The 11,142-nt window shown below is 51.9% G+C and overlaps 4 protein-coding genes across 4 annotated transcripts; 3 read left to right on the top strand and 1 right to left on the bottom strand.

The window, feature by feature from the left end:
* Positions 1–140: 140 nt before the first annotated feature.
* On the top strand, positions 141–917 carry PV08_01154 (haloacid dehalogenase, type II; the record flags this gene model as incomplete). The annotated part of the gene is made up of 1 exon (XM_016375519.1): positions 141–917. One exon carries the CDS (start codon positions 141–143, stop codon positions 915–917), a length of 777 nt encoding a protein of 258 aa, XP_016240795.1.
* A 595-nt stretch (positions 918–1,512) lies between these two features.
* PV08_01153 (uncharacterized protein) lies at positions 1,513–1,872 on the bottom strand (the record flags this gene model as incomplete). Its single annotated transcript, XM_016375518.1, has 1 exon — positions 1,513–1,872. The coding sequence occupies one exon, from the start codon at positions 1,870–1,872 to the stop codon at positions 1,513–1,515; it is 360 nt and encodes a 119-aa protein (XP_016240794.1).
* Positions 1,873–3,164: 1,292 nt separating this feature from the next.
* Positions 3,165–4,550, top strand: PV08_01152 (uncharacterized protein; the record flags this gene model as incomplete). Its single annotated transcript, XM_016375517.1, has 1 exon — positions 3,165–4,550. One exon carries the CDS (start codon positions 3,165–3,167, stop codon positions 4,548–4,550), a length of 1,386 nt encoding a protein of 461 aa, XP_016240793.1.
* Positions 4,551–6,601: 2,051 nt separating this feature from the next.
* On the top strand, positions 6,602–9,712 carry PV08_01151 (uncharacterized protein; the record flags this gene model as incomplete). The annotated part of the gene is made up of 1 exon (XM_016375516.1): positions 6,602–9,712. One exon carries the CDS (start codon positions 6,602–6,604, stop codon positions 9,710–9,712), a length of 3,111 nt encoding a protein of 1,036 aa, XP_016240792.1.
* Between the last annotated feature and the right edge of the window lie 1,430 nt (positions 9,713–11,142).

The raw sequence follows: 11,142 nt of genomic DNA, 5'->3' as shown, positions 1-11,142 counted from the left end.
TGCTGTTCCTCTCCTGCTTTCAACCTACATTCTTCTCCTCATTACCATATTCTCAGCCTTGTGTGGCTCTGGTCGTGAGCAAGTCCTGAGCCTTTACTAAAAGATACCCATCCATTCCCGCCACTACCACCACCACCACCATGTCGTCCTTCGACCTGTGCTCGTTCAAAGGTATTTTCTTCGACATCTACGCCACGCTGATCGACTGGGAATCCGGCATCTACCCTCAACTTCTCAAGCTCAGCCAACAGCTGCCTGCCGGTGATGCGCGACGCGAAGATACCCCTGAAACCCGGAAGAAGCTGCTCCGCATGTACGCGACAAACGAGAAGATCGTAGAGCACGACAATCCGACGCTCGCGTACCCTAAGATTCTGGAATCAGTGTACGACAGGATCGCAGCCGAGCTTGGCGTTCCTGACACGGACGACGCTGACCGCGTGGCGTTCGGGAAAAGTATAGGAGAGTGGCCCGCGTTCCCCGACACGGTCGAGGCGATGAAAGTGCTCGCGAAGCACTACAAGCTGTTCGTGCTGAGTAATGTCGACAACGAGTCTTTTGCACGGACGCTCTCCGGCCCACTGAACGGCGTGCACTGGGACGGCATCTACACCGCCGAGCAGATTGGTTCGTACAAGCCGAACCCCCGGAACTACGAGTACGTCGTCGACAAGCTCAAGACGGACTTTGGTATCTCCAAGGACGAGACGTTGATGGTCGCGCAGAGTCTGGATATCGACCATATCTCGGCGAAGGCGCTTGGGTTTAGACCCGCTGTGTGGATTGCGAGGTATGCTGGCGACGCGGCCATGGGTGGAAACAAGGAGGACCTCGAAGCGAAAGGTTTGATCGAGCTTGGGGCGTCGTATTCGACTTTGGGCGAGATGGCCGAGGCGGTGGAGAAGGCATTTGCTTGAGGAGAAGTAAGTCCATGGGGCAAGGCAAAGATGCCTATCCCATGTTGCAAGGATGCCTCACGTTGAAGTATTTACTTCTCCCGTGCTATTGTACGGTCAAGTCAGATAGGTCGAATGCTTTATCCTGGGTGGGTTTTAATAGAATTCACAGTCTCTGCATCTCCTGTGATAACATGATATGCACGATAAGATGACGTTTGAGTTGTGTGGTCCATCTCTGCATTGACAGCAGTACCAATACGACCTAGGAAATTTGCCCTTCCTTTGCGACACGATGGCGAAAGGGACGGGCGTCATTGTTGGCGATGACCTCCGTTCATCCGAGGACTGGCCTACCGAATGCTTGCCTTTATTCTCCGGTGCCGTCGTGTCACCAGAGTTTGTTGAAGTGACAGAGGGTTTCCTCGGAAATTGCTGGCCCGGTGTCGAGCTTCTCGAGGTCTTGATCTCGCTCTCTTTCCATACTTCTAAACCCCAAGGATCAGCAATGGAGCAAGAAATGAAAACTCGCATAAACGACGAGTTGACTGAAATGGTGCGGTTGAGGTGCAATGGAAGTGACGGGACGCTCCATCATACACCAGGTCCTCAAGTATCAGGATAATGGGATGGACATGATGGGCTTCCCGTCATCGTTGTATGTGCTTGTTTTCGCATTGACGCCACTTCCAGCTCCCTCGGGCTTGGAAAAAAGAGGGATTGCATTCACATCTTGCGGAGCTGTTGATGCTCTCGGTGTTAGTGGATCATTTGCGTCGTCAGAAATAAGTTGAATCGTCGGTGCAAGGTCGCAGAGAAGCGACACTTCCTGCTCGGCAGCCTCGATCCAGTTTTTCATGTCAAGAACCTCCTGGTGAGCCTCACCGTTTGGGAAGTCATCAATGCCAGTGCATTGTAGCACGGACTGGGTTTGAATCCATAAATGTACAAAATCTTCGTTCTGAGCGGCAGCCATCTCAACGTTGGCTACTTTAAAGCCTGGAGAAGATCAGCCTGCCTTCCAACCTGTTGTTACCGCAGAGGCATACAGGAAACATGGGGAGCCCACCTTGACAGACTGATTTCAAAAGAGTATCGAGGACTTCTAGCACACTATTCTGTACCGTCTCTGAGGAAGAGAAGCAAACCTCGAGCTTTCGAAGCGACAGGCCACTCCCCAACAACGCAATTGAGTTACCACTTGCGCACAAGCCTGGAGGTCTTGCAAGTTTGGCTCGAGAGAATTGGTGTTTGGTAGGTCCCGGATCAGAGTAAAACGCTCGACAAAAACGGAGACGCATCTCCTGTACAAGCTTGCTGCGAGTTCGGCCGTATGATAGCTGTGCGATTTTGCAGCGGAAGCAGAATCGATGACTGGAAGCTCAGAATACAAATCCTACACTGTGGTCGAGTCGGCCGCAAAGCCATCTTCATAATCATCCAGAGCACGGAAATCCGAAACATTTGCTTCCCTCGCGTCATCCATTGTGCCAAGGACAGCTAAGGTTAGGAGGCATCCAAAGCCGCTACAAGTCGTAATGGGCAGCAGAGAATTATCACATTACTGCTCGTGTAACGCTGCAGTGATACCGAGAAAGAAGACATAGATGCAATGGACACCTTGGATGTGGCCTTGATCATCAGCTGAGTGATTGGGCTGACAGCATCTCTACTTCTCTGCGAACTTGACAATGTCAAGAATCTCGCAGATTCCACCAAACGACCGAAATCACGGATCGAATGACAGGACTGATTGCATGATTCCAAGTGTGCATGTGCTGGGTGCATATCAAATGCACTTTGATTTGCTGGTTTGGAGGATTCGCATTGACCGGTGAAGACCACCACTGCGTCGTCATGATTGCCACCAATCACACGTTGAGGTCAAGGATGACAGCACGAGAAGCAAAACGAGGTGGTGAAGCTGTGCGTCCTTCGACATATCGCAAATAGGAACAGCACCGTGGTTCCCAATTGACATGGCCAGTCCTCTGTGCAGCTTTTGCAACACGCACAAAGTGGTGCTTCGATGGTTTTTGAACTCATAACTGATATGAAAGCTTTCGTATTATGGAAACGACTCTCGCACTCCTGCCCCTAGTGTTGTCAGCCATAAAGAGCTACCACTCTGTCCTAGAAGCTATTAAAAGAGTACAAGACAGTGCCAGCCATGCGAATAGTCTTGGAAGGCTCGTACGTGTCCAGAAGGCGATCTATGAAGGGGCGTGCGTCTCACTCCTGGCAAGCTGCGAAGTTCCAAGGTGGAAGATGAAGGAGATGCTGGACCACATCGAGCACTCGGACTGGGGGAGTCTAGCTATCGCACAAGCCCTGGAGGGTGTTCTCGGGTCCTTTATTGAACCTTTCGTGGACACGGTCCGCGAAATTTCCCAAAAACTGCTGGAAATTGAAACCAAGTTGTTGAGTCGACCAACATTCTGGCTTGCTCTTACAATGCCTCAATACGAAAAGAGCATGAAAGAGCTCAGAGAATTGAACGGCGACCTTTTGCGTATTCAAAGCAGTGTTTGTTCGACCACGAAACGTCCTTCTTCACGACGGTATGTTGCTGACTCCGGACTGCGGTTGACTCCCGAAGAAGTCAGGGTTTCACCCCCTGGACGCCATGAGGAAGCTCTACGTGTCAGCAACTGGGCGCAAAAAGTCTATGCTGGACTTCGCATAGACTTCACCTTGCGGTGCCAGGAGCATCGGCAGCACCGCTGTCTTTTTCACCTGGTGCCCCGGACGCATCTTGAGACAAACGCGTTCCGATTCCACGTGGCGATCCGACACCCTATTGCCACAGTAGAAAAGTCGAACATTACCTCCGATGCTTGGCTGTGTATCGAAACCCAAGCGAAACCTCTGACAGTATGCCGCAATACACAAGACGTAGGATTATGTCGCCAGCTCAGTACACTTTCTCCCGTGTGTAAAATCCGATCCCCGATGGGAGTCGTTGACACAGATCTCACAGCGTGCTTTGTCCCCCGAGACCAGATGGTTTCGACATCGACGTCTGCTATGAAAAGCGTTGGGACAGTGTTCCGTGAGAAGTGTGCTAGGTCGAGTGAGTCTTGTCATGCGGCTTTCAACATGTTTGAGCGATTTCGACTTGCTCATCACGTCGCCACTGCGGTACTGTTCTTTCATACCACGCCATGGCTACAACGTGGATGGAATATTGATCAAATCTACTTGATGGACGGTGCAATCTGTCGCGGGAAAAGCCTGAACCGCACATTCGAGCCCTGTCTTGACGTTGCCGTCACGCCAAGCGATGCAAACAGTCTGCGTCGGCTAGGTACCGAGCGCCTCATCGGGAGTTCCGATTCTCTCTTCAGACTCGGGATATTTCTCCTAGAGATTGCATTCGAGCGGCCATTACAGGATCTGCCCGAACCTCGACATTCGGCCTTCAGGATGTCACAATGGAAGAAGGAGCTTCAGATAGCCCTTTACAACCAACCTCTGACGAGCAGAATCATGGGCCCAGCATACTCGAAAATAGTGAAAGTATGTCTCGAGAGCCATCCTTTGGGGGAGCGGAAAATGACGGTCGTGGGAAGTCAACCTGAGAAGGAGTTGTATTCCAACATAGTTGCCGAGCTCGGGGCGTTGAAGAACATGTCGAAAGGCATTTGGACTTGAGATAATCGAAGAAAGGGCACGTATTTTGATGGTGACAATTCAACCAAGGATGCTCAGTCGTCCAATGGAGACCCTGACGATCAAGGTGTAACGATAGTTGTAGTTCTCAGATTGTCCCCCTAAAGTGTATGGAATGAGACCAGATAACAAGACAATGGGCGATTCACATGAATGTCACGCTTGGCCTGGATGGGTTCAAAGAAGATTGACGAAGGTCAAACTCTGCGTTGTCAACACCCACAATGTTGATCCAACTTACACAATGACTCTTGCATATCGATAGGCTTTTCGGATGAAGAGCACCTTGGGACCCCCATTATGCGCCGCCAATCGCAGGAATAAATAATGAGGAACGCTGTTCAGCCCGAGATTTGGGGTGAGGAGGCGGTGTCGGATTCCCTCATCCCGGATGCAATTTTGACGCAACAATCGATAGGGGTCGCATTGGGGAGATGACAGGCTTGAAGCGAGGTTGTTCCTCGTCAGGCTGGAGAAAAGACGTCTTTGGTTAGTCCTCGAGAAGCTGGTCGACGTACTGTAGAGTGCTGTGTCCGTGATGGACAGTGGGGCTGAAAATGTGAGGCCGGGATTAAACCCACCATGACCCCTGGATGTTATCCAACAAGCTCCCAATCTGTCGCCAACATTCCAGGGGCCACAAGGCCACCAGAGGCAAATGAGGCTGGGGCGAATCGCTTCATGCTTCCATTGCAATCAAAAACCCAGCTGGAAGAAGATCCTGGGGGACAGCCTGACGGGAGTCCAGTAGCAGGGGGCTACAACCTAGTTACAGCCAGAAATCACCTCGTAACTACAGCCTACAGCACAGAATGGTCTACGGATAGCTCGTCTGTAGCTTTTTGATCAGTGAAGCTGTTCAAGCACTTTGGCTTCAAATGGGCCGCGGCAAGTGCCTAGTTCGAGCATTTCCCGTCCATAGTCTCGAATCTAGAGCGAGACTCAATTTCCATGTCTCCCCGGAAAATCATCAGCCAATGACCCTGGCTCATCAGACTACAGTCCTTTTTTTTGTCGAGCTTGTCGAACTAGACCATCATCCAATTTCGGCTTCAGCATGGAGTCCTTTGCAGCGATCCAATCTACAGACTACGGTCCTCCGACAAGTGAACATAAGTTTGTTGCTCAGGACTCCAGCCAACTGGGCAGCAGCAGCCGAAGGCCGGATCCCTGGACGAGCCTCTGGCCGAAATGGACGGATGCCAACAGATTCGTTAGAGTACGGATACATCGACTGTGCTCGTATTCCAGCCACCTTTGTTGGCTACAGACGATGGAAGACCTCACCGCCGATGTCCTGTTTTACGTCGTCCTCCGTCATCCCAGACGCAGATCGACCTCTCAAAGGTTGGACAAAAATAGCTGGCACCTCACCGTCGGGCCTGGTGCATCAATCACCACCAACCACGTACTGATGATGCGGCCACGGCCACAGTCCTGATTGAAACCAAATTTCCCCCATGTCCATGTCCTTGCCGGGCGCTCAACTGGACACCCTTGCCAACATCTCAACATTAGCGGGCCTCTTCTCCGGACACTAGCTGGCACGTTTCCTTTCTGCGCGTCCCTCGCTTGCGTTTTCGAGCTCGTCATGTCCCAAAAGGTGCGTTCATGGAGCTGGTGGGCTTGTCCCATGACACTTCAATCATGACCCTTGCTACTGGAGTTTCCATCTTTAAGGCTCATGATCCATTTTTCGAGTTTGCTCTACCTACACATTCCCCTCTACATCACCGTCGCAGTTGTGTGTGACTATTCAGAATGGAAAGGTGAAGTGGTTTTTCTGGGTTCAGCTACGCAAGCCTGCTGAGCGTTCTTCATGTCTTTGTTTAGTTCAGCTTCGTGTCGCTCTCGTCACTCCTACTGGCCGTCGCATACCCCTCCATCGATGCAAACTGGCTCCAGGGAAACGGCGCACTCTGACGTGGAGGTGCAACCATCGGACGACTTTCTAAATGCAACTGGGATCTAACCGGGCAGCTGCATAACCAGAGCACGAGCCTCGTCTCATCAACTACGGAGCCAGGTTCAACATGCGGTCATCTCATATTCTCATCCTCATACTATTGAGTTGGACATTGCCGTTGGTCACTGTAGGTCTGAATAACTCAGATCTACAAAGGCGACAAGGCACCACAAATGGTGCACTACCAACCCTGACTACAGACTCGCCGAGTGCCCCTACAGCTGCTTCAGCCTCGCAGAGCAGCCTTCCAGCATCAGTCGCCGCGACGACAGATTTGAGATCGAGCACCGCCTCATCCCAACCTAACACAGCGAACGCTGCTTCCAACTCAACAGTCGCAAGCCATTCGTCCACAGCAGCATCTGCTAAACCGACAACTGCAGCGCCTTTGACAAATTCTACTGCTAGTTCCACATCCAAAGCGAGTGATGTGCTACCCCTCCAACCAAGGATCACACCGGCATTTGGCATCGCTGGCGTCTTTCTTATCCTGTTCGGTGCGGTCTATGCTCTCATTGGAGTCAAAAGCAGGTCGATTCAGATCTTCCTGTCCTGCGGCTTCTTGGCCAGCATAGCGACTACAGCCTTAGTTGACTTTGTCATGAGCACTCCCGTCAGCGACGCGGTACAAGGGGGTTTCTTCGTTGCCATCTTCATGACTGGTGCGGTGTTTGGTGGCGGAGCTCTAATATTTCAAGAGTTCACAGAAGGGTTTGGCTGTCTCTTGGGGGGTTTCTGCTTCAGCATGTGGCTGCTCGTTCTCAAACCGGGTGGGCTTGTCACCAGCCCCGGCGGCAAGGGCGCATTCATCGGGATTTTCAGTCTGGTGGCATGGTCGCTTTCCTGGACAAAGTACACCAGGCCTTACGCCTTGATCGGCTCGACAGCATTTGGCGGCGCCACTGCTTTCGTGCTCGGACTGGACTGCTTCGTCAGGGCTGGCATGAAAGAATTCTGGTTCTACATATGGGATCTCAATGATGGGCTGTTCCCACTCAACACCAGTACTTACCCACTGACTCGAGGCATTAAAGTCGAGATTGCGCTTATCATAATTGGCACTATTATTGGTCTGCTCTCTCAGATCAGATTGTGGAAGATCATACGGTCCAAGCAGCGGAAAGAAGAGGCGGTGCAACAGGCAGATTCAGAACATAATCAGGCTATTGAAGCAGCATTGGGACGACATCTTGAACGTCAGAATGAGCGCGAAAAGTCAGCTTGGGAGAGACAGTATGGTGACCGACTCAACAGCAAGCGCAATACGATCCTATGGCAGGATGCTCGCGCGGACAAACGCTACTCTACAGTTTCTGTTGCTCCGATCCAGCCTTCACACCCATCAGCCTCTGCGGAAAATCTGGAAATGGATACCTACGGCTCCCGAAAGTCTCAGTCTGGGTACGGCTCGAGGAGCATGCGACAAAGCACTGTCACCGTGGAGGTGATACCAGAAGCGGACGAGGATCACGAGGAAGTGGCGTTGAATGAACGCAACAAAGCGCTTCAAGCTCTTGAAGATGGTCGCACCTCAGATGAACATAAACATAGTGGTGATGTGTCCATGTCTTCCAGCATGTTGGCCCCGCTGACCGAGAGAGAAGAGGACAGAGCTGCCTTGAGCAACTCAGAGAGGAGTGTCGAGGTCTCAAAGCCAAAGAGACAATCTCGGAGATCAAGTTCTGGACTTACGAAACGTTCGTCTTCGGGATATGTGCCGGTCGCCTCACATTCCAAGGATCATCTTGTCGATTTTGAAAGACCACAAAGCAGAGCGTCTTCAGCTGCGGCCACCTTGGACGGAGATAACGAGAAAATTGATGTTAAGTTGCTCGATGTTGATCCAGAGAACAAGAGAGGCACACCGCCGGAGATTATCATTTCGCCGGTGTCGGCTGAAGGCGCTCAGTCGCCTGCAATCCCGTCAGGCTCATCTACTGGTTTCCCCGGCGCAGAAAGCAGGTCATCGGACGGTAAAGACGAAAGTCTGGGAGGCGCATCGCAGTGTCCGGCTCCCCCGATAGCCACTGTTGCAAGCAGTTCCGCAGCATCAGCAGCGGACACCAAGAACCAAGATAGAGTTCCAGAATCCCAGGCATCTGAAGGAACCGATTCGACTACTGAGTCTCTTACCAGGGGGGCTTTGGCTCAAGTACCAAGCCAGATGTCTACGGTAGTCCTGTCATATCGGACGAACGAATGGGCGAAGCATATTACGTCTGCAGAAGCGCCTGTCTACGATGAGCCGGAATCGATCGAGGGGGTCGAAGGGCAGGAGGAGGCCCCGACACACCTTGTACGAGTGGCCACTGAGTCACAGACAGAGCCTCCCGTTCCCCAAAGTGCAGCTCAGACACTGCAAACAGAGATGGTTCCACCTTCGGTTCGTGCCAGTCAGGCCGGTGTAGGCGTCGCATCTCAGCTTCCCACTCCCCAAAGATCCTTCTCTGATCAAGAACTGCGACGAAGTACGATGAAGGCGCCCTCGCGGTCTACGTCGATGCAATCGCTCAAGATCCCCAGCCATCGAGCAAGTCGAATTGGTTTTAATCCTGCTGCCTCTACCTCCCTGGTGGCCATGCCCATTATGGAGAACATTCCCAGCAACTTTGGAGCACCAACGTCAGCTGGACGCCGCTCAAGCGCACCAGGCTCACCATACCTGATACCCACGCGTAGAACATCTGCAACGAGTTTGGGCTCGGGCAATCAACGACCGTACTCGACGCAAGGCACACCGCGACCGCATAGCGGAAGTCCCCTGTACGATGCCGCGCAGTTGCAGAGACTACAGGGTCATCAACAACAGCACGAAAGACCTGAACGTCCATCCGGTACGCGCATGGACAGCTACGAGTCTCACCAGCCGGCACAGCGGGACATCAGGAAGGAGGCACAGAAGCGGGAATCGCTGCTCGCTGACTGGCGGTTGACGCAGCAGCAAAGTGCGTCTCGTGATGGCCTCGAAGCTTCTGCCGCGGAGCATGGCAGGGCACGGTTGAAAATGCAGCTGGAAAAGCAGCGACAATTCGAGGAGTATCAACGCAGCGAGGAGCAACTGAAGCAGCTGGCAATGGACCAGATGATGAGACGTCCTGAGATGCTGGATCTACACCGTGAGGCTATGCGGAGGATGCAAGGAAGCGCGAATAAGAAGCTGAGAGGTTCGACGGGATAAACCAAAAGGGGAACAAAACAAAAATTAAAGGATTAACCGCATGAAATATTGGGATCGGCATTCATTCTTTATTTCTGGATTACACGGGAACACGAAAATTGGTTGCTTTCCTATGCCGTACTCCACGGTATGATGGTGGCATTGAGCGAAGGACGGACATTCATTCCAGGAATCTTTGGGAGACTTGGTACTCTTGGGAACCTTGAGGAGGGCTGGGATATTTTTTCGACCAAGGGGCCAAACCTACACGATATTGGCCAGGGATGTTCATGAGAGCATACACACTGTTTTAGATTTCTTTTACGATACCCCTTCCATTCATTTGGAAACGCGAATACGGCTGAATGTATTGGTCGGTACTGAAGGAACGAACCATGGGAATATAATGGGACATATACCTACGTTGTCAGTATGGAGTAGAATGTGCACGGATTGAAAAGAAGTGGAACTGAGCACTGAGCACTGAGGACCACACCTGCGTAGACAAGAAAATAAAAGAATCTCAGGAGACATCATGCACATTGTGTTTTCCGGCGCCTGGACGCAACAGGTCTGGGACTGGGACTGTACTGCACACATAGATAATAATCGATACTAGTTAGTTCACTTAAACTCACACACGTGGCTATTGAATACCTGATAATGATGCCCAGATAAACCTCTCCCGACGACCTCCATCTGTACACATCATGCCTCCCGCCCTACAAGTCCCGGCTGCCTTGTGACCCGGAAGTGGGCGGTTTTATGTCAAAAAGCTCGCTAACATCGACACTTCTGTAGCGCAGTACGAGGCAGGGATTCTGCAGACTCATCTTTTGTATTGTACTCGTATTGTACTCGGTACTTCTGGTGACAGCGACAGTGACAGGTACCTGAGTTCAGGCTAATCGATGCGAACATCTCGCGTGGGACCCGAGGAAACGGCCCCTGGGTTGCCAATCAAGCTGAGGTGCCGTATCCTTACCTGCAGCCGAAAAGCTAAGGCTCCGGGGGCGAACATAAATCTCTACAGTCCGCATACCTGTGGGTGTGATGAGTGAATGGAGAGAAGCGAAGTGTCGTTTGAGTTATCGTCGCTTAACAATGTCCATTGTCACTTGGATGGGATGGCGATTCGTTGTTGAGCGATACAACATGACATGCCTGTTTCTGCAAGCTCAAGTGATAAAGATACAAACAGCCCGAGACGTTCCTTATCAGTGCCGTATCATGCCCTCACCTCGAGTGTCGAATTGACCTTGGTGGTGATGTTTCGTGGCGCGTCGTCCCGCCCCCCTTAAGGCACATACAGTACCTAACCAGGTACGGAGCATGTATGGGTGAAAAGCCATGGCCTCAACCACCAGCCATGGCGGCCTCGGAAAGCATCTCAGGCTCAGCTCATGGATTACCACAGCGAGGCGTAAGTGACCAGGGTACTGATAGCGATA

The sequence above is a fragment of the Exophiala spinifera genome (assembly GCF_000836115.1).
Source record: "Exophiala spinifera strain CBS 89968 unplaced genomic scaffold supercont1.1, whole genome shotgun sequence".
Taxonomy (NCBI): Eukaryota; Fungi; Ascomycota; class Eurotiomycetes; order Chaetothyriales; family Herpotrichiellaceae; genus Exophiala; species Exophiala spinifera.
Note: the sequence above shows the minus strand (reverse complement) of the source record. Positions and strands in the feature narration are given on the sequence as shown.